At 34.2% G+C, this 22,987-nt stretch overlaps 1 protein-coding gene across 7 annotated transcripts in view; it reads left to right on the forward strand.

The window, feature by feature from the left end:
* NBEA (neurobeachin) overlaps window positions 1-22,987 on the forward strand; it is a 742,365-nt gene that overhangs the window by 398,472 nt on the left and 320,906 nt on the right. For all 7 annotated transcript variants that reach the window (XM_028837519.2, XM_028837523.2, XM_028837524.2 and 4 more), the window contains 2 exons: window positions 7,585-7,693; window positions 10,577-10,743. In XM_028837519.2, coding sequence (XP_028693352.1) covers window positions 7,585-7,693; window positions 10,577-10,743 — 276 coding nt within the window. The remainder of the gene's footprint in view (window positions 1-7,584; window positions 7,694-10,576; window positions 10,744-22,987) is intronic.

Here is a 22,987-nt window from a genome sequence, read left to right on the forward strand (position 1 = left end):
CATATGACCCAGCAATCTCATCCGTAGATACATCCTCAAGAAAATTGAAAACGTATGTTCACAAAAAAACTATTCATAATAGCATAATTCCTAATTGCCTGTAAGTGGAAACAACCCAAATGTTCATCAACTGGTGAGCTGGTAAACAAACTATGATATATGCATAAAACAGAATATTGTTCACCAATAAAAAGGAATAAGGTACTGATACTTGACATGGATGAACCTGGAAAATATTATGCTACCTGAAAGAAGCTAGACACATATTGTGTGATTCCATTTAAATGAAATGTCTAGAATAGGAAAATCCATAGAAACAGAATGTAGAATAGTACTTACCAGAAGAAAGGAGGAAGAGGAAATTGAGATTAATTACTAATAAGTATGAGGATTTTTACAGAATGATAAAAAGGATCTAGACTCACATAGTTCATGGTTACACAAGATAGTGAGTATACTAAAAACCACTAAAGTGTACATTTTTAAATGGCGAGGATTTTGTTATGTGAAATATATCTCAATTTTAAAAATACTTTTTAAAAATTAGTGTGAAATGAACATTTATAGATAACCATAATTTTAGATAGTTTATCCCTGAGAGCACAGCAACTAAGAAACTTACAATGTATGCATGTCAGGATAAAATAAGAAAATCTCATAATGACAAAACTATACAAAGATAAAAGTATGCAAATTAATTGGTAAATCTACATAGAACACATATGTGTACATCTACATAGAAATTGTCTTTAGGCCGGGCACGGTGGCTCAAGCCTGTAATCCCAGCACTTTGGGAGTCCGAGACGGGCGGATCACGAGGTCAGGAGATCGAGACCATCCTGTCTAACACGGTGAAACCCCGTCTCTACTAAAAAAAAATACAAAAAACGAGCCGGGCGAGGTGGCGGGCGCCTGTAGTCCCAGCTACTTGGGAGGCTGAGGCAGGAGAATGGCGTGAACCCGAGAGGCGGAGCTTGCAGTGAGCTGAGATCCGGCCACTGCACTCCAGCCTGGGTGACAAAGCAAGACTCTGTCTCAAAAAAAAAAAAAAAAAAAAAAAAAGAAATTGTCTTTATAAAGGGCAATGATATGTAATATGTGAGTTTGAACTCGACAGTACTGGGCAATAGCTTGTAAGTTAGAAGGAATTATTACATAATATTGTTGTAGAAGAAGCTTATGATATTATTTAACTTCATACTTATTTAAGTTAACTATACCTGGTAAAAGCCCAAGCATAGCAATGAAAAGAATAGAATAAATACATTTCCAATCAGTAGGGAGTAAAAAAGATGGAATCAAAACTAATTTTCTATCACCAACCCCTCTCCACCCCAATAAAAAGCATTAAAAAACTGGAACCAATGGAAGATTTTTAAAGTATTGGGCTAGAATTAAATACATTATATATCAATAAGCACAATAAATATAAAAGGACTGATTTCCAGTTAAAAACCAAATTTCTCAGATAGGATTAAAACTCCAGGTGAGTTCCATTTACTAAAGGCATACCGAAAGCCAGAAGAATGTTGAAGGTAAAAAGGTAGAAAAATATATACTGGGCACTAATCAAAAAACTAAGCTGACATAGCTATATTGATATTTTAAAAAATATTTCAAGGCAAAAATTGTTAGTGAAGAACTAAGTCATATGGTTAAGAAAAGTTGAATTTTCTTAAGATGCTACCATCCTAAATTCATGTATTTCAAATAAATAACCTCAAAATGTGTAAAGCAAAAAGTGATGAAACATCAGGGAGAAAATGACAAATCTGCCATCTTTGTGGAAGATTTCAACACTCCTATCTCAGTTATCAAAATATCCAGCAGACAAAAAATTCAGTGAATATATACAGGATTTGAATAACATAATTAGCATTTGATCTTATTGATATATAGAACTTTTCACCCAATCATAGAGAGTACATATTATTCTCAAGCAAACATGTAACATATGTAAAATCTGATCACATGATTCAGGGGTCCCCAATCCCTGGGCCACAGACTAGTACCAGTCCTTAGCCTGTTAGGAACCAGGCAGCACAGTAGCGGATGAATGACTAGCAAGCGAGCCAAGCTTCATCTATATTTATAGCCTCTCCCCATTGCTGGCATCACCGCCTGAGCTCCACCTCCTGTCAGTTCAGTGGCAGCATTAGATTCTCATAGGAGCATGGACCCTATTGTAGAACTGTGCATGCAAGGGATATAGGTTGCATGCTCCTTATGAGAATCTAATGACTGATAATCTGTCACTATCTCCCATCACCCCAGAGGGGAACGTCTAGTCACAGGAAAACAAGCTCAGGCTCCCACTGATTCGACATTATGGTGAGTTGTATAATTACTTCATTATGTATTACAATGTAATAATAATAGGAATAAAGCACACAATAAATGTAATGTGCTTGAATCATCTCGAAACCATCCCTTTCCATCCACTTTGGCCCACAGAAAAATTGTCTTCCACGAAACTAGTCCCTGGTGCCAAAAAGGTTGGGAACTGCTGACATAGTTAGATCACAACACAAGTCTTATCAGATTTTAAGAATTAGTGTTATAAATACCATGATATCTGACCAGTGTAAATTTAAATTTGAAAGCGAGAACAAAAAATTATATTAAAATATTCTCATTACTGCTAAAGAATTTTGAACATTTAAATAACTTATATTTCAAAGAAACATAAAAAGTATTTAGACTAAACAATAATAGATATACTAAATACAACAACTTGTAGAATGTAAGGAAAATGAAACTTGAAGATAAATCTATTTGCATAAAAGCTTATTACTTGAGAGAAAAGCCTAAAATTAATGAACTAAATCTCTAACTGCAAAAAAAAAAAAAAAAATCCAAGTTAGGAAAATGACAGAACCCCTTCACAAAGTAGAAGAAAGCTGATAATAATGAAGTCTAACAGAAATCAGGGAAATAGAAAAATAAGATACAGTGGAGAAGATTAACAAAGATAAATGTTTATTCATTAACTAATAAGAAATGAGCAAACTTCTAAGATTAAGAACAAAATTGAACACACAGAATGAAAAGGAGACAGAATTATAGCCAAAACTAATTAGAAAAGAAAATGAGACTGCTATCAAAACATTATACCATTAAAATTACAAATTTAAATGAAACGAGCAATTTCCTAGAAAATATACAACTTCCTATAACTGAATAAGAAGAAACAAAACCCTCAATAGTTCTTTAAGTATGAAAGGAAGTTAATCAGTAAAATTTCTTCCTGTAGAGAAAACTCTAAGCCCAAATAGTTTACAGGATAGTCTACCAAATGTTCAAGTAAAACACTGTTCCAAACTTACACAAACTCCTAGAGATCAGAGACAGGGAATGATCCAGAGTGTTCATTGAGGCCTGTGTAATCTCAATTATAAGAGCAAACAAGACGTGTGGGAGAAAGGAAAATCACACACCAGTCTCCCTTGTGAATATAGAGCTGTAAGTTCTAATAGAAGTATTAGCAGAACTCAATTCAACTGCGTATAAAAAGATAACATGTATATGTGGGGCAAACTGGAAGAGGGTGATGAGGGAAGTTTATCCCATGAATGCAGGAGTTGTTCATCATTTTAAAAATTTCTAAAAATGTCATTCATTTATCACATTAAAAGTGAAAACCTTTATGATCATCTTAGTAGGTGCAGACATCTAGTAAAGGTCAGTAACATTCATGATTAGAAAGAATACTCTTAGCAAATTAGGAGTAGAAGAGAATTTTGAACTATTTTAATTTAAAAAACAGTATGTATAGAAAACCTGCAGTTTTATTTATAAAACTCACAAACAAGCAATCTGAACAACATATTGCTTTGGCATATATACATATTTGAGATAAAATAATTTGTTAAGGAAACAAGAGACTGATAAACACCAAGTGCAGCCGAGTGGTTTATTTATTTATTTACATATACTAGTTTTTTAAGTAAGTGAGCTTAGGATAGTAAAGACATTCGTGTAGCCTCTTAAAACCTGAGTTAAAAACAATTTGACTGTCAAAAAGAAATACAGATTTTATCTTCAGTCAAAATTCATTTTGTTACTTTCCTTAACAGCCTAGATGTAAGACTGAGGAAGGAGACCAGTGTGTTAACCCAGTGTTACGTATCTTTAACTCCAGTGCAGCAGGTAGATCAGGAGTTAAGTGAAGGTGTTGGCAAGAGTGGTTGAAACATGGAATTGTGAGATCCCAGATGGATGCAAAAGGAAGTGAATTTTTAAGCACAAGAGGAAAGAGAGCAGCAAGGATAGGAGATCATGATCTGAGAGTAGACTTAAAGCATGAAGATTTGTGAAATGAAGCTACTTATGGCCATTGGATTTATTTGCTGAAGTGAGGGAGATTTGAAGATCTTTCAAGTTAACTAGTCAAAGAATTGTGCGCTGCTGTGATCAGTGTTTTCCATGTGGGTAATGGGGTCATTCAGAATGGTGGCAAGAGTCATAGAAAGATACTTTCTCCTCTTGTAAATAAAACAGCATAGATCAGTTGGCAGAACTCATAAGTGCCCAAGATAGGGGAACAGACTTTGGAAAACTGATACAATTTCTTTGGTGTGTCTGAGGACAGGAGTCTTTTGTTACAAAGCCTCCACCCCCACCGCCATGCCTCTTTGCTTTGCTAATCCACTGCTTTGCTCCTGGGAATGATATGTATTAACCAGCCAGACCATGTGCCCTTCCCTTCCTGCTGTCTCCTGTTAATCTATTTAAGTTTTGTGATCTGCACTAATTGGCACATATTAGATTTCTTCCTGGCTTTCTTCAGCCTTCAGCATGCACTAGACAAAGCCATTGAACGGAATATTCTAATATCACATCTCTTCTCTCTTTTGAAGCCTCTCTACAAAATGTAGGTTGATAATATGATCAAAAGTTAATAATCAAAGTTTACATGATTTTCTTTTTTAGCTTATTTTAATTTTCCATTTCCCTCAGTGATTAAGACTGTATGCCCTCCAACATCATTTACAGAGGAGTTTTTATCTTTTTTCCTAAGTATCGTCATGCCTAACAGATTTCCATAACCTTTGTATTCTTTTAATAATTTGTGTTGTGGTTAACTTTTAGATGGAAAACTAGACAACTTTCCCATTAGAATGTGCCTATGTCCCCCTCAAGAGATTGGAGAGATTACTGCTCCATGCTTCTAGGAAATATCTGCACCTATCCTGCTGCTATGCAAGATTTTACTGGTGCTGCTGTCATACTGTCAGAACCATTCCCACTGGTCCTAGAGTGACAGAGTAGTTATTTAACCTAAATCTCATCAAGGAGTGGTTAAATCTATGTCTGAGCAGACATGGATTTTAGACAGATTTCTACTGAGAACTATCGTGAATTCAGTGTTGCTCAGTATTTACATTACCACCCTAAAATAAAGGAACCATTCACCTGTCGGTTTTTATAGAAAATGCCACAAAGATATTGCAAGTAATTTGGTGGAAAGATGAAAACTTCATGTTTTGTAATTCAACCTTGATATTAGAAAGAACAAATAAATCCAATATAGTCACGCTTACCTCAAAGACATATGTAGGCTTTTAAAATTATATTTAAACAATAAATTAGAAATATCAGAATATATAATGATATTTTGTTTCTTCTGCTTATATTTATGTGTCAGTAAAGAAGAAAGTTTGCCACAGGTAGACATGATATAGTGAAGAATATAGAAGGAATTACTAGGACTCAGTATTTAGTAAGTACAGAAATTAAAACAAAGTTAAATCTATTCCCATCTGATTTATATTTATGAAAACTTGAGCAAAAAAAGTTGATGTATTTCATTAATGAGCAGTGAAAATAAGTAATGCTGTTATTGAAATAGTACTTCTGATTAAAATCCCCAGAAAGAAAAAATGTACAATGAAGGAATATGAGGATTAGAATGAAATGTAAAAAGGACATAGATAAAGGAACTGAAACTACTTCTTAAGCTTCCCCTTTGAGGAAAGCCCAGAAAGACTTGAGGGTAGCTTTTTAAATATTATTTGTGTGTGTGTGTGTGTGTTTAACATACAGTAATTACTTTTTGCCAAAAAAAAAAAAATTGAGGAAGACTAGAAAAGGTCAAATCATTGTTTTTAATTGACACAGTGAAAAACAAAATGATATTAATTGTTATAATCAATATTATCTTCCCCTCCTCTTCCTCCTCCTCCATCTCCTCCATCATCATCATCATCTTGTGGCTTAAACCAGTAATCAGTTTTTTTCTTTCTCATGATTCTCATTGCCTGGGCTCAGCTAAGCAGTTCTCTCTGGCTCCATGTGGAGCTGTCTGGGTCTGCAGTGTCCTGAATGTGACTTACTTTGGGCTGAGACCTCATCTAGGCCTGAGAGCCCGAGCACCTCTGTGCTCTTCAGTGTGCTCCATGTCATGTAGGCTTCTCTCAGGGGAGCAACAGAGTCCAGAAGAGAGTTCAAAAAATATCAAAAGCTGCCTGGCATCTTAGTCCTAGCTTCAGGAGTCGCATAGCATCACTTCTGCTGTATTCTGTGGCTCACAGGAAGTCACAGGGCAAGTCCAGATCAACAAGGAGTAGCAAAAGTCTCCATTTTTTAATGACAAAGTCACACGGCAAAAGAGAGCATGTGGAATGAGAAATGTTGTTGCAGCCATCTTTGGAAGTAATCTCTGCCACGTGTTACAAAAGAAGTTAGAAGAAGCTCCCTGTGTGTACATGTGAAAAGATATCCAAGATACATTGCTATGTGAGAAAAGCTGGGTAAAAAACAGACTGTATAACGTACTAATAATTATCAGTGTTAGGAAGTGAGGGAAAATAATATATTTGTATTTTATTTGTATATTTTAGAAGTCTCTGAAACACACCCAGGCATAACAGTGGGTATCTGTTGAGGTTGAAAATTTGGCGACTAGAGGACATAGTGAGAGGCTTTTCACTGTAAATGTTACTACACATTTAAAAACTAATTCAAATCTTCTCAAAAAGTAACTTCTGTAGTTAAAAAATTCGGTTCTATGGTTGAACTTTAACTGTAGTTCCATATTAGAATTTGGAATCTCAGCATTTAAAAGAATTTAGATGTCATTTAGTTCTATCATTCTGCATTATTTAAAGTAAGAATCTACATGGTTTATCTGAAATTCAAATTTAACTGGGTATCCTATATTTTTAAAAATTTTATTGAGGTACAATGTAAAAAAAAAAAAACATAAGAATCTAGTCTATTGATTTCCTAAAGTGTGGTCATTGAACTTATCTGTGAAAAATTACCTCTAAGATAGTGAGTTCTGTTGCATAACCATTTTAAAACACTCCAACCAGAATTTTTTATTTTTAAGTAACCTATCTTAATTGAATTAACTGAGTTGCTGATTCACAAGACACACTATTTAACAGAGGAATTGATACAACAGTTTTATGACATCTTTCTATATTTCACATTTTATTGAATCATAATTTAAAATATATTAATTTTATATCTAGCTTTATCTAAAACATATATTTGAAATACTGCAATCTGATTATTGAAAAAAATTGGACTAACCAAAGCTATTAAGAATAATATTTCTAAAGGTATTTTTCTTTTTAGATTACTGTGCCATGCTATGAAGGACCATATAGTTCGTGTTGCAAATGAAGCTGAGTTTATTTTGAACAGACAGAGAGCCGAAGATGTACATAAACATGCAGAGTTTGAGGTAAGGTTTTGGGAGTACACTAAATTTTGCATTTCTGTTATAAGCCAAAAATCACCTATCTGTGACCTTACATAAGAATGTTTTTTAAAAGGAAAATTTCACTGAAGGCATTTCTGTTCCTGTGTTTTAAAAGCTTTAGCAAATGTCAAACACAGAGTACTAATTTATTTTCACCCCATTTACAGCATGAAAACATTCCTTCTGCCCTATATGTGCCTAACCATTTGGTAGACTGAAGTTATTCTAACCTACTCAAGAGTAAATGCAAAAAATAATTTATGATGCAACAATTTTAGTTATTTTAAGCTAGCAGATATTTACACACCAATAGGTCGATATGAGTATATGATACAGTTATATGAATAAACTCATATAACATTCAAAAAAATCTTTCAATTTATATGTTTTATGTATAACAGTTATTAATTATTTCAGTTTATTCCATTTACAAGACAAAATAGGTTCCAGAAATATTTATGCGCCCTGGTGTTTGGCTTACGTTGGGCTTGAAAGTAATAAATGACCCACCAATTTATTCTCCTGATACAACAGGCTAACAAGTATGGTGTAGCTGGAAATCAGAGCCCACAATTCTAGTTTTGATGAGGTTTTTATCTCAGTAAAGCAGCTCTGTGAGTCATACACGTTGATAGACTGTGTCTAGTGATCTCTGACCTGGCTAGCTGAAAAGCATGAGACAGGAAAATAGCCGCTGTTGCTTTCAAACACATGACCTCTGCTTCATTCGGTCAGAAGAGGCACGAGACAAGCAGGCACTTGTCTTGTGAAATTGCAGCAACCATATTCTGGAAAAGATACCAGATATTTTAAACTTCAATAAAAGTATAGTGATCTTTAAGTGTCTATCAAAGTGAAGTTTCGTGGTAGTAAATAAGATTTGGAATCTCAACTGAATTCCCTGCAGGATCAGTTTTGAGTGTCTGTACTTCCACTAAGAAAATCAAGATATTTTGTGGGGATATAAGCAGATCAATATTTGTTATGTGGAAACATTTAAAGTAGATTTTCAAGTGGTTGGATATTAGTTATGAGCTTTAACACATGTTTAACCAAGGTGACATTAGGCCAAGGGCAGTTTCTCAACCGTTTTTGTTGTTGTTATCGATTCCCTAGGAGTCCTTTTAGACATTTTGCCTAATTGGCCACTCATCCCAAAGAAATTTTATAATACCACCCATAGGCTGCGCATCTGTTTTTGTACTTACATACATTTGTGTTTTATGTACTGAAATAACAATATTTGTATCCCCCACGCAACACACACCAATTTTTCACTCTTAGGAATGAGATTACCCTCATTGTGGGTCAACTCCCAAGGTGATAAGTGGTTTCCGAGGACACATGAAGACTTAGTGTTTTTTAGATTTTATATACATAAAATATAATATTAATGTAAATCTAATTTTGATTGTATGCCAATGTTATTTGATGATTGTACCTTATTTTTTTAACCTGAATGTTTCTTTTTGGGTTAGAGCTGTTGATGTGTGTGCGTGGTTTACACAAAGATATCCCTTTTAAATTGTAAAAGATTTTACAAGTCAGGACATTTTGCTAGAACTTTTTGAGGAATTTTTCTATCCCACATATCAGCCTATAATTAGGAAGAAAAGTATATTTGATATTAGATGGGTACTTCACAGTTAAGTTTTTTTAGTTAGCTACTGTAATTGTTAAGGAAGAAAAATGAAAATTTAATTTTACTCTCCAGTGAACTAATGAAATATTAAGCTCATTACTGAGGCAGATCATTGTACTAATTGGTGATTCCCTGTACAAAAAGATAAATTGGAAAATGAATTAATCCTTCTTAGATTACTGTAGGGTTATTTCTCCAGAAGAGATTACTTGTGGTAGTAGTGTATATCAATAGATAATGGGAGGAATATGTTCAACTGCCTTCCATGAAATAGATTTTTGCATAGTAATGATGAATGTGAACTAGTTCTATTTATTTTATCAGATGTATGAGACTTTTTTCTTCCTAGTTATATTACTTGTATTACAAGTTTATTAATGTTAAAAGTTATAGTCACACTACTCTGCATTTATTGTAGTTTTCTTTATAAAAACTACAATAAAAAGAACCAAATTTATAATTAATGTTCCTCTTCATATTTACATGAAATATTTTTAATACAAAAAATGATCCATTGATCAACAGTGTTGCTAACAAATGTAAGAATGAATACACGTCAGATAGCTGACATGACAACTGATAATTATGGGAAAAGGGAGGTAAGAATAAGGTTGTAGTTCTCATGAAACTGTTTGAACATATTACATTTTAAGAATGTGGAGAGATCGTAGAAAAAATCTTGTCTCAGCTCCTCATTTACAAATATGAAACTGAGTACATTAAAATATATGGAGTTTGTGTATTTTGTGAATTAAAATCCAGGTCTACTGAATTCCTAAATGACTACATTTTCTTCTATATCACATTACCATTCATAAAATGGAAAAGTATAAATTAAGTGACAGATTTTTGATTCATATGTAATTATCAGCAACATGCCACTTATTTTAAGTGAGATATACTGTATTGGCTTGATAAACAAGTAGGTTTACATTTATAGTAAATATTTGTGCTTCTAAAATACATAAAAATTAGATTCTCAGAATTGGAAGAAACCATAAGTCTTTAATTACTTCAATATTATTCAAATTATTTTACATGTACTTTGGAAAGAGCACTTTTTATATTTGAAAGGTGACAATATGTATTCTTTAGAACAAAATATCAAAAGATTACATTGAGTTTTAAAAAATTGAATTCCTGTTACCCTTTAACTTAGATGTATATCATCCTTATACGCAGTAAAAAGTTTATTATTGTGCATCGTTTGTATTTCTTTATAGTCACAGTGTGCCCAGTATGCTGCTGATAGAAGAGAGGAAGAAAAGATGTGTGACCATCTGATCAGTGCTGCAAAACATCGAGACCATGTAACAGCAAATCAGCTGAAACAGAAGATTCTCAATATTCTCACAAATAAACATGGTGCTTGGGGAGCAGTTTCTCATAGGTGAGTTTTAATAAATTAGAGTAAATAACGATTCATAGGTTAATTATAATAGTTGGTAATAAAAAAATGGCTACAAATTTAAAAGTCATTTAAAAATATAATTTAAAATATAAAAAAATTAATTGAAATTTTTCCTGAAATCTTTAATAATTCTTCATCAGAAGAGTTTAAGGGAAAATCTAAACTTTTTATAGTAGCTACAATGGAAGTTATGTCTACTTTATAATAATATGCAACATAATACAAAATACGGTTAGGCAAATATTTTAGTCTACTGTCTTTCATATGTAACACAGATGTTTAGGTATAAGAAGTGACTCTCTTTAAAAAAGAATCTTTTAGAGTCAACTCGTCCTATTTATTAAAGTTGTATCATTCTTTTTTATACAGAAGCATATATAAGCATATATATAGAGAAGTAATATGTTCTTCTAAAAAGTTTTCTTTCGTAATTTTCTATTCAGTCTTACCAAGGGAAGATTTTCATCTCAAAATATGGTTGTTTATGGTAATGTAGTACAACTAAAACTAAAATTTGGTTGTTTATAAATCACAAATGTTCTCCCTAAAGTTTTGTGGACATACAATTATTTTTGTTGTTCTTGTTGTTGTTATCTGTACAATGAAGTTTTCTGGAAAACTAGTAGTGAAACAGGTCAGTATATTTAGATTGCTGATGTTCTTCCTTTTATATTTTTATTTTATTTGACCCCACTAAATGTTTCTATTAAATCTCTGTTTGGCAGAGTTTATTAAATCTCTGTTTGACAGAGTTGGCTGGTGAAATGTAAACAGGACACTACTAAGAAGAGCCTTGGTAAAAATGATTCTGTTGACCGGGTGCGGTGGCTCATGCCTGTAATCCCAGCACTTTGGGAGGCCGAGGCGGGTGGATCACCTGAGGTCAGGAGTTTGACACCAACCTGGCCAACATGGTGAAACTCCGTCTCTACTAATTTATAAAAATTAGCCAGGCGTGGTGGTGGGTGCCTGTAATTGTAGCTACTCAGGAGGCTGAAGCACAAGAATTGCTTGAACCCAGGAGGCGGAGGTTGCAGTGAGCCAAGATTGTGCCACAGAACTCCAGCCTGGGTGACAGAATGAGACTTTGTCTCAAAAAAAAAACTGTTAGTTAGAGAAAAACACCTAGAATATGAGTAGGATGGTATTTAACCAACTTCCTGGGATTATGAGTGTAAGACAGATTTTTTTAAACTTTATTATTTTTGGATTTAAGGTAAAATTATATGTCTTTAAAATAGTCAACACTTAATATTTATCATAATAATAGCAATAACCCATGACCTCTAACATTTATTATTTGTTATGTGCTAGGTACCATACTAAGAACTTTACATGGATTATTTCCTTTATCCTTGAACATCTTTATTAAGGGTGACATTGAGGTGTTCTCCATTTTACCAGGAAAAACCTGAAGCTGAAAGAGGTTAAATAAAACTTACATAGTATCACACTGCTTGTACAAATAGAGGCAGATTGTATCAGTCAGGATGCTCCAGAGATATTTATATTCATTAAATAAATTTATTTTAAGGAATTTGTTCGTGAGATCATGGGAGCTGGTAAGTCTGAAATCTGTAGGACAGGCTGGCAGGCTAGAAACTCAGGCAAGATTTCTGTGTTACAGCCTTGAGGCAGAATTTCTTCTCCAGGAAACCTCAGCTTTTGCTAAGGCCTTTGGTTGATTGGATGAGCCTTTCCCACATTCTTGAGGGTAATATCCTTTACTTAAATTTAACTGACTGTAGATGTTAATCATATCTACAAAATACCTCCACAGCAACAGTTAGACTAATGTTTGACCAAACAACTGGGCATTATAGCCTAGCCAAGTTGACATAAAATTTAACCATTACACACACTAACAATAACCTGAGCATTTTACCATCTACAGACCTTGTCTCCCTTTTGTGTTATCTGAATTGGGTTTATCTCTTAATACTTAACTTATATGTAGTCAGGACTGTAACATTATATTGCTAGTAACGCAGCTGGTATGATTCAGGATATTGCCTTAGCTATATAAAGCAGTACATGGTTTGGGTTTTAATTATTTCCTTATGTAATTAGAATACAGCTAAAGGACAGTGACCTCTGTAGTAGCAGTCATGTGGTATCATGTCAGATGCGTCCTGTGCTAGCTGGTCAACAACCTTTCTGACCTCTCGTTAGACTGACAGAAAGCATGGCCTGAGCCCTCAGAAGAGCAGGCATCTTCTTTCCTGCACATTAATTTCTGCCAACTATCTGAAAAAAACCCACAATGTTTTTATGATCATTTACTAACGGTGTCACTGAACTCTAAACCTTTAAGCATAGGTTTTGTTCTGTTTAATCCTCCTTAGTATTTTATTAACTAATAGGGCTCAGCTAATATCATTGGACCTCTTCTCTTTTCTGTCTTATTCACTCTCTAGACAATTTTATCTAGTCCCATAACTTAAAAATACTCCTAGTATGTTGATAACTCCAAAATTTATTATTGCAAGTCCAGATCTCTCCCATCTCCAGGTCTGTATATTCATCTGTCCACTTGGCATCTTCTACTTGATTATCTAATAGTCATCTCACACCTAACATATGAAAACTGAGCTTCTAATATTTTCTTCCAAACCAGTTTCTCTTCTATTTTTCTCCATCTCAGCCAAAGGCAACTCCATTCTTACTGTTCCCGAGGCCATAAATGTTGCTCCGTCCTTGACTGCTGTTTACACATCCCACACTGAGCCCTTCAGCAAATCTTACTGACACTGCCACAAAACATATCCAGCTTTGACTGCTTCTCACCATTACCTTGGATCACCTTAGTCCAAGCCATATCATTCTCACTTGACTTATTGTAACAGCGTGATATATAGTCTTATTTATATATTTCACTTGACTTATTGTACCAGCATGATATATAGTCTTTCTTTTTATATTTTCCCCTGTCCTCCTAAAGTCCATCCTCAGCACAACAGCCTGAGTGACTGTTGTTAAAATGTAAATCCCTCTGCTCCTGTGCTTAGAAATCTCCACAGCTGTACTATGCCAGACTGTAATCACTAGTCATGTGTGGCTATTCAAATTTAATTAATTATAATTAAATTTAATTAAAATTTTGATGCCTCAGTTGCACTAGCCAAATTTCAAGTACTCAGTAGCTACATGTGGTGGCTAACATAGTAGATATCACAGAACCTTTCCGTCATTGCAGAAAGTTCTTTTGAACACTTGCTGCAGAGGTTTACCATTCACTGAGGGGAGAAATAAGATCTCATAGTGACTTATTAGGCCCTACATGGTTTAGTCTCTGTTAACTCTTTAACCTCTCTCCCAGTACTCTCCTCTTGGTTCTTTTTGTTATGGTCATCCTGGCTTCTTTCTTGCACGTCATGTTTGCTCTGTTTAGAATACTTTCGCAAACTTTTAGATTTTCTTCAGGCATTAATTCCAAATGATACCATCTCAAAAAAAAAAAAAAATCCTTCTCTAGCCACTCTGTCTAAAATTGCACTTCTTCCTTCAAATATTTTATATTGTATTTCCCTGCTTTTCAACATCTATTACTTTGATACTTAAATTTCATATATTATACTTAAATATTATTTTTATTGTTTTGTTTTCCAATAACATGTAAGCTTCATAATGGAATAGGTTTTTTGCTCTTTTATCCATAATTGTATCCCCAGCACCCAGAATAAGCCTTGATGCATAGTAGGTACCAAAAAATTTGTGAACAAATTAATGAATAAATACTTTGTGTATGCCCTTTTTTTGTCAGTGACAATACCTATCATGGAATAATAGAAAATAAACTAGTTCATTGGGAATAATTTTATATTTTATTTATCTTTATTAAATGCCAAAAAGTACTTATCCCTGCATGAAACCAAAGTGTTAGAGCCAGCATCCACCTAAAACAGTTGTTTACAAATCCAGTAACATTTTACATAGAAAAATTTATATATTCTAACTGGACTCACAAGTTCCTCAAAAAGACAAGAAAATGTTTTAACAGCAAAAGTTACTTTTGAATGCTGTTATTCTGTGAATGTTACAGATTTGGTTTTTATATAAATTATCAACTTCTATATATTTTACAGTGTATGTTTCTACTACAGAATAATGCTCTCAACTTGCAAATGCAAGAAAAATGTGTGGCCATATTTTGCAGGCTAATCCAATGGGATTAATACAATTGTGCATGTAAGAATATTTATGTCATACTTAGGAGTAACTGAAAAATATTCTTCCATAGTAGAGTGACCATTGATTTTTTTGTTTGGAGTTCATCTTACTGAACTTCTAAACTGTATTTGACAGTCTTCTATGAACTCTATTCTTCTGACCTCTTTTGTTTCACTGTTACATCTGACCTCACATCCTGCCATGCATCTTCTCAGCCCATGGCTCACTCCACCGCAGCCACCCTGGCTTCTGTCTGTTTTGTGTACAGGCCAAGCACTTCCTTCTTTTGTATGCTGTTCCTTCTGTATGATATACTCAGATAGGTCTTTGCACAAGTGTTTCCTCATTAGAGTGGACTTCTCTGACCATTCTATCAAAAATTGCACACCGCATTTTTCCCTTCGTCACTCCCTCAATTTTCAATGCTTTACTCTTCCTCATAGCACCTATCACTTGACATATAATTTAGTGTTTAAGTATTGTTTACCTGATATTATGGACTGTCATTTACTGGTATATCCCCAGTGCATAGAACTTTGCATATAGTAATTGTTCAACACGTAATTTAAAAATTAATGAATCCATGAAAGTTTCCATACACATGTATCATGGCACCGTGTGTAGATGGCATGTAAGCTAGGTTTGATAAAATAATCTTTCCACATAGAATTTGAGCTTTATAATCAACATTAAGAGCTCAATTACTTTCTAGCTGTGTGACTTGTAAGCTATGTAATCTCGAACAAAGAGGTATTTTTGTTTTTCTTCTTTTTTGTTGTTTTTTTAACTTTTAAGTTCAGTGGTACATGTGTAGGTTTGTTACATAGGAACACTTGTGGGGTTTGTTATATAGATTATTTCATCACCCAGGAATTAAGCCTATTTTCCGTTATTTTTCCTGATCTTCTCCCTCCTCCTACCCTCCACCCTGTTGTAGGCCCCAGTGTGTGTTGTTCTCTATATATCCATGTGTTCTCATCATTTAGCTCCCACTTGTGAGAACACATGGTATTTGGTTTTCTGTTCCTGTGTTAGTTTGCTAAGGATAATGGCCCCCAGCTCCATCTTTGTCCCTGCAAAGGACATGGTATCATTTCTTGTTATGGCTGCATTGTATTCCATCATGTATATGTACCACATTTTCTTTATGCAGTCTATCATTTATGGCCATTTTTGTTGATTTCATGTCTTTTGAGCAAAGATTTTCCCTTCCTGATGCTCACCTTTTCTCATTCAGAAAATGGAATGAAAAGTTTCTACTAAATTGGGTTATGTTAATATGAAGAAGTGAAATACTGTTTGCAAAATGCTTAATATAATGTCAGACACAATAGATACCCAATGCTTGTTAGTAGTCTCTTTTTTCTGTTAGTCTTTTCTTTGCAAAGAGCCTTTTAAAATTTTTTTCTGTCTGCTTAATCACTCTTTAACTTCTAATATATAGTTGTAATGTATTGATTTTATTCATTTTATCAACAGATAATTCTCTTTCTTTTAATTGAGATGGAGTCTCACACTGTCATCCAGGCTGGAGTTCAATGGCACGATCTTGGCTCACTGTAACCTCCGCCTCCCGGGTTCAAGCAATTCTCTTGCCTCAGCCTCCAGAGTAGCTGAGATTACACACACCCACCACCACACCCGGCTAATTCTTTGTATTTTTGGTAGAGATGGGGTTTCACCATGTTGGCCAGGCTGGTCTTGAACTCCCTACCTCAAGTGATCTGCCTGCCTCGGCCTCCCACAATACTGGGATTATAGGAGTGAGCCACCATGCCCAGCCTCAATAGATAATTCTTGAGCTTCTATTTGTGCAAAACAGATATACTTTCTCCCCAACTGAGCTTATAGTCTAGTAGAAGAGATTGATATTGAATTAGTAATTATAGAAATAGGCCAGGCGTGGTGGCTGAAACCTGTAATCCCAGCACTTTGGGAGGCCGAGATGGGCAGATTACTTTGAGGTTAGGAGTTTGAGATCAGCCTGGCCAACATGGTGAAACCCTGTCTCTACTAAAAATATAAAAATTAGCTGGGCATGGTGGCGTGTGCCTGTAATCCCAGCTACTCAGTAGTCTGAAACGGGAGAATCACTTGAACCTGGGAGGCAGAGGTCGCAGTGAGCAGAGATTGTGCCACTGCACTCCAGCCTGGGCGACAGAGCAAGTCTCCATCTCAAAAAAAAAAAATGGAAACAAAAGATATAAAATGTTGGCAAATGATAGGAGAGAAAAGTGCCAGGTACTTTGAAGGAGCGTGTAAAACAGAGGAGCTTTATTTTAAACTAGGGAGTGAGGAAAGACTTGTTTGAAGGAGCTCTGTTTAAGCTAAGTAAAGAGAGGAGTAGTGCATCTTTAGCAAAGAGTGGCGTGTAAACCATTCAGAAGAGAAATATTACAAAGACTCTGGGCTTAAAAAACAAAATGAACAAAAAGGAGGGTAGTTTGTCTGGAGCCTAGTGAATATTGGGTAGTGGCTTGAGAGGAGACTGGAGAATAACATGAGCCAGATGATTAAAAGTCCTGTTTGATCATGTTAAGGATTTGTGACTTTATCCTAAGTAGCATGAAAAGCAAAGAAGGATTTGAACAGGTGAATAACATGATCTGATTTATGTTTTAACAACGTCTGGCTGTTATATGAAGATACATATGCGGACAAATAGGAAAATATAGTCACCTTATTTATAGCCGAGTTCAAATGTCACCTTTTTCTATAGCATCCCTTGGCTTTCTCTATCTTTTCTAACACTGCTTCCCCATATTTTGTTGTTATCTGTATTGAAATTATCTGTGATATATCACTTAATGTTTTATAGCCATGTGAATGTGCCTATCTTTTCAACATACTTGTAGCTTCCTAAGTGTAGAGATTGAATACTAATTGTTGTTATATCCCTGTTATCAAGTATATGTTAAATATGAAGGAATTTCATCCCTATAATGTTCTACTTGCTATTCTACTGAAAAAAAAGTTTAGTTATAACATAAAAATCTCTTTTACATCTATCTTTGGATTCAGTGGTGGGGCCTGTTCTAACATACTTTAGCGTTTGAATTAATAATGTTGATCTTTATTTCTGTGTTGAGGAAAACTACGAGAGATCCTTTAACATGCATATTTCGAGATTCAGTGTTGTTAAATAATGCTCAATGTATATAGTTTTTCTTTGTTTATTTTAGCTTTTTGGATCATATTTCCTGTTGCTTAAACTAATTAAGCCATACAGCCTAATTTAAGTGAACAGTTTTTAATAGCCCCTTGAGTTTAATAGGCGTGTGTGTGTGTGTGTGTGTTCTCAGTTTTTATTATTCATTTTCATATAAGCATTACTATTAAGGTTTCGTTTTCTGGTAAGATGTTGGGAGCACAGCTATGTATTGATGGTAACTATATTGATACTTCACTTGGAATGTCTTATTTTCATCGTAACAACTGTAAGGAAGACATTATTTTTTCTGTTTTACGGATTAAAAAATGTGAGATTCATAGAAATCAAATGTCTTGCCCAGTATTACACAGCTAAGTAATAGAAACAAAAGTAGGATTTGAGTCTAGATTGATCTGACCCTAAAGCTTGTAGTCATTTCAATGACTAATTACTGATTATTGTATTGATTATAAAAACTGGCCATTAGAATAATGAAATACAAAGAACTGTGAATTAAGAAGAAGACTGATGACTTGGAAATCTGGAGCTTTAAAAAGTATTCTTAAGTTTCCCAAATCCAAGGCCCAAACTGAAGTGACTTTGGACCTGCCACCCACTGAAGGCACGGAAGAACTTGTCTGAACCTAAAAGGTTCAATTGACTTCCAGAACAAAAATAAACAAATATTCTACAGAGGAAGTTAACATGATCCAGTGTACTACAAGGTAATATTATAAATGTCCAGGATACAGTCCAAAATTCCTCAATATACAAAGGAAAATCTCACCGTTTCTCAAGGACAGAGAGTTAACAGATGCCATTCTCAAGATGACTGAAATGTTGGAACTATCAAAGACTTAAAAGCACCTTTATTATCATCTTCCATGAAGTAAAGGTAAATACTTTTTAAATGAATAGACTGATAGGTCTCAGCAGGGAAATAAAAAGTATATAAAAAAACAAAAAATGAAAAATCCATCACCTAAAATGAAATATTCACTGGATAAGCTCAATGGTAGAATGAAGATGACAGAGGAAAGAGTAAATGATTTTGAAGATAGATCAAACAAAATTTTATAACTGAAGAAAAGGGAGAAATCAGATTGAGGGAAAAATTGAGATAGCTTCAGGCACCTCTGGGATAATATCACACAAAACGTCTGAGTTTGAACACTGAATCATCAGAAGAGGAGAAAGAAGTTGGTACAGAAACATTATTTACAGAAAAAAATGGTTGAAAATGTATCAAATTAGGTGGAAGATGTCAAGTTAGAGACTCAAGAAGCTCAGAGATGACAAAGTATAAATACAATTATACAATTAAAGCTAAATCTAGACACATCCTAATTAATCTTCTGAAAATCAAGGTAAAGAAAAAATCTTGAAAGAAAATACAGGAAAACACAACATGTTACCTATAATAGGCAACAATTCAAAAGATAACTTTTTTATCAGAGATAAGTGGAGGCCAGAAAAATAATTGGCAACCCAGAATTCAGCATTCAGCAAAAATTTTCTTTAGAAATGAAGGCAAAATTAAAACATTCTCAATGAAGTATTAAGAGAATTCTTCATCAATAGAAATGTTCTCAAAGAAATTCCAGAGGACCTCTTTCAGGTAGAAGGGGAACAAAAACATAGAACTTTAAGAATGAAGAAGCATTCTTTGTTTTGTTTTGTTTTTCCCACAACAGTGCAAAGGCAATGTAGTGGAGAAATGATAACGTCTTTTCAGCAAATAGCGCAGAAACAATTGAACATCCATGTGCAAAAATTGGAACTTGCCTGCACCACGGACCCTATGCAAAACTTAACTCCAAATGGACCATAGACTTAAATACAAAATGTAACACCATAAGACTTCTAGTCGAAAACATAGGAGAAAAATCTTTGTGACCTTCCTTGTTTTGGGCAAAGAGTTATTAAATACAGTACCAAAAGTCTGATCCATAAAAGAAAAAATAATTTAAAACATTTTTTCTGTGAAAGACTGTTGAGAGAAAGCCACATTCCTTCAGATTGGGAAAACCATAGACTGGGAAAAAAACACTTTTCAAACCTAACAGTGAGAAACAAATATTGTAATTAAGAAAAGCAACCTAAATATTTTAACAGATGCTTCATTACTGTAGGCAAACAGAGCAGTGGTTTTCAAGGGTTAACACCTGAAGGAGGATTTGACTAGAAAGTGGCCACATGAGAGAGCTTTTCGCGATGATGGAGCTGTCCTATATTTTGATTGGGGTAGTGGTTTTATGCCTGTATGCATCTGTCAAGATTTATATAATTGTAAGTCAGAGTGTGAATTTTACTATGTATAAATTTGAAAATATTTTAAAACTTTAAAAAATACATGGCCTGGAAAAGGTTTTACAGGTGATTCTTCAGGTGTTAACACTAGTATTTGTCACTCTCTACATTATGTATTTATTTATAAAGATTTCCATCAAATAGTATTTAATTGTTGTTATAAAGATAAATAAGTTACAGCTCAGATTATCTGCTATTTCTATGCAAACACTATTATGTTGGTCATAGAGTCTCAAGACCATAAATTGGATTAGCTTTCTCTGTAGCTATACCTATAAATAGGTTAATTTGTACTAGATGTATTTATATATGTGTGTGTATGTATATATGTGTGTTTTATATAATCCTACAATAAATTTACCATTCTCTAACAAAGATTATGAATTATTAAAATGAGAAAAACTTTCCCAGCAATTTTTATATAATTTAAAATGTCAAGGTTTTACCTAGGAATGTGCTCTACACTCAATGAATATAGTTGTTACAAGTATATTGACAGTTATTGAGTTAGACTAAACAGTCTACCAATTGTGATCTCAGTAACACTGTGAGATCTAAGATGACTTACCCATGCCCACCAAACAAACGTGCTTAGGAAATAAATATATTTACATCATAGATTATATTTTTAATGGCTATAAAGCTTCACAAAAGGCTATATTATAGTTTTATGAGAGCTATGTAAATGTACATAACAGGTTCAAATGAGAACATGTGTTTTTTTATTTCAATTTGATATTCTACACTTCCAAAACAAGAGTTCTTAAACTCACTGTTTCAAGAATTTAAAGTCAAAATAATAATTAAAATAAATTAGAATAAGCATTGTCAGCACAAAATAATAACTTAAAGTGACATAAGGTAAGCGTGAAAACATAAAGTAAGCAATGACCAGGTGGAAGTGTAAAGTAAAAATTATATGCTTTTTCAGCAAATTCTGGGTTTAGAATATTCTCATGCAGTCTATTCACTTTCTCTTCCTGGTCCCACTCCTGTTTCCCCTATCTTCAGACCTTCACCATTGCCATTTATGGTGGATGTGAACTGCAATCACTATACTACAGCATTTACTTAAATCCAGTTTAATTTGCTCCTAGCCCCTCCATGGGGCTGGTAGAAAATTTAATCCCAGTTATTTATAGAGCCTCAAACACATACACACCCCAGAATTAGACAGATATTTTAATAATTTTACTGGTGTAAAGCCCTGGGATTCTTATTTCACTGTGGACTCTAGGAGCATGTTTGATTTGCTCTTAAAGGTATGTCTGTTCCTGGCCAAAATGCTATATTAGTTTCTATACTAAGGCAAGGAGCTGTAGTACCTAGGGCATGGCCATATGGGTTCCAGCCATTTCATTAAAAGTAAATGTACCCTATTACTTTTAGGACCCCTTTTTAATATTACCTTCCCAGCCTTGGAATTAACTACCTGAACCCTGATTACTTCAACTTCCTTATCCCAAAAAGCCTTCCTGTCCATCCTCTCTTCTAGGATAGTTCATCTACTAACAGTTCTTATATCTGTTGAGAAGATAAGGGAATTCTCAGGTGTCCTGAATTCAAGATCCTGCTTGTTCTGAAAGGGTTGGCATAGAATGACGTGGAAATTTTGCTTATTTTTCTGATCCATTTGGATTCCCTGGCTTCCCTTTCTAGAACTGTCCTAAAACATCTGATTCAAAGGTACTATGTAACCATGGAACAATTTTTTCTCCTCCCTTGGATATTTGAACCTTTGACATTTAACTCATCATGTTCTAGCTAAATGATTAATTCTAAATGTTCTAATGGACAGAAAACATAAATCTCACTTTAGGTGGAATCATTGTGACTTACTGATTGAATAAATAGGAAAGAATCAGGAATGTTGCTGTCATCCTTCACTGGTTGAATGGTGATGTCACTCTTGGAACTGAAAAATGCAGAAGGAACTGGTATGCAAAGGAATACGATTATGTTGAGTTTGCCTTGCCTGTGGCATGTTCTAGTGGAAATGTCTACCAGGAAGTTGAAAATAGAAATAGCTCCATGTGACATGAGGTCACTACTTATGCATGTGATAACCTTCTCAGACATATCCAAAACATATTTGTCCTATGGCCAACAAATTTCATCTCTCCCATTTTCCCAGAGAAGGGCATCTAGGAAACATCCTTGATTTACTTATTTCCTTCAGCCCTTTCTCTGCCTATACAACCCACATACACAAATAGTCTATCAGCAAGTCCAACAATACATGTAGAGTATATGCTGTCTTTTTCCAAGCACTGAAAATAGTTTGAAGATGGGTTCTTCGAGGGCTGTGTCTTGCTGGGTGGGTTCACCAAGGCAAAAGAATAAGGTAAATATTAAGATACAAGTAAGGAAGTCATCAAAGTAATAGAGTGTACTTAGTCTGAGGTAGTTAAAGAAGGTAAGTAAAGAAAGAAGGGGATTGATGAGCAGAAAATTAAGAAGTTAAGGAAACAAGCATCAGTGTTTTAAAAGGATGGAACATTGTAGGATGTTTGAATTTAAGATTCAGAAATACAGCAATTAATACAAGATTGACAAATCCAGAATGTTGTCATGAAAGTAAGGGGGATTGAA

This window comes from Macaca mulatta, chromosome 17, assembly GCF_049350105.2.
Source record: "Macaca mulatta isolate MMU2019108-1 chromosome 17, T2T-MMU8v2.0, whole genome shotgun sequence".
Classification (NCBI taxonomy): Eukaryota; Metazoa; Chordata; class Mammalia; order Primates; family Cercopithecidae; genus Macaca; species Macaca mulatta.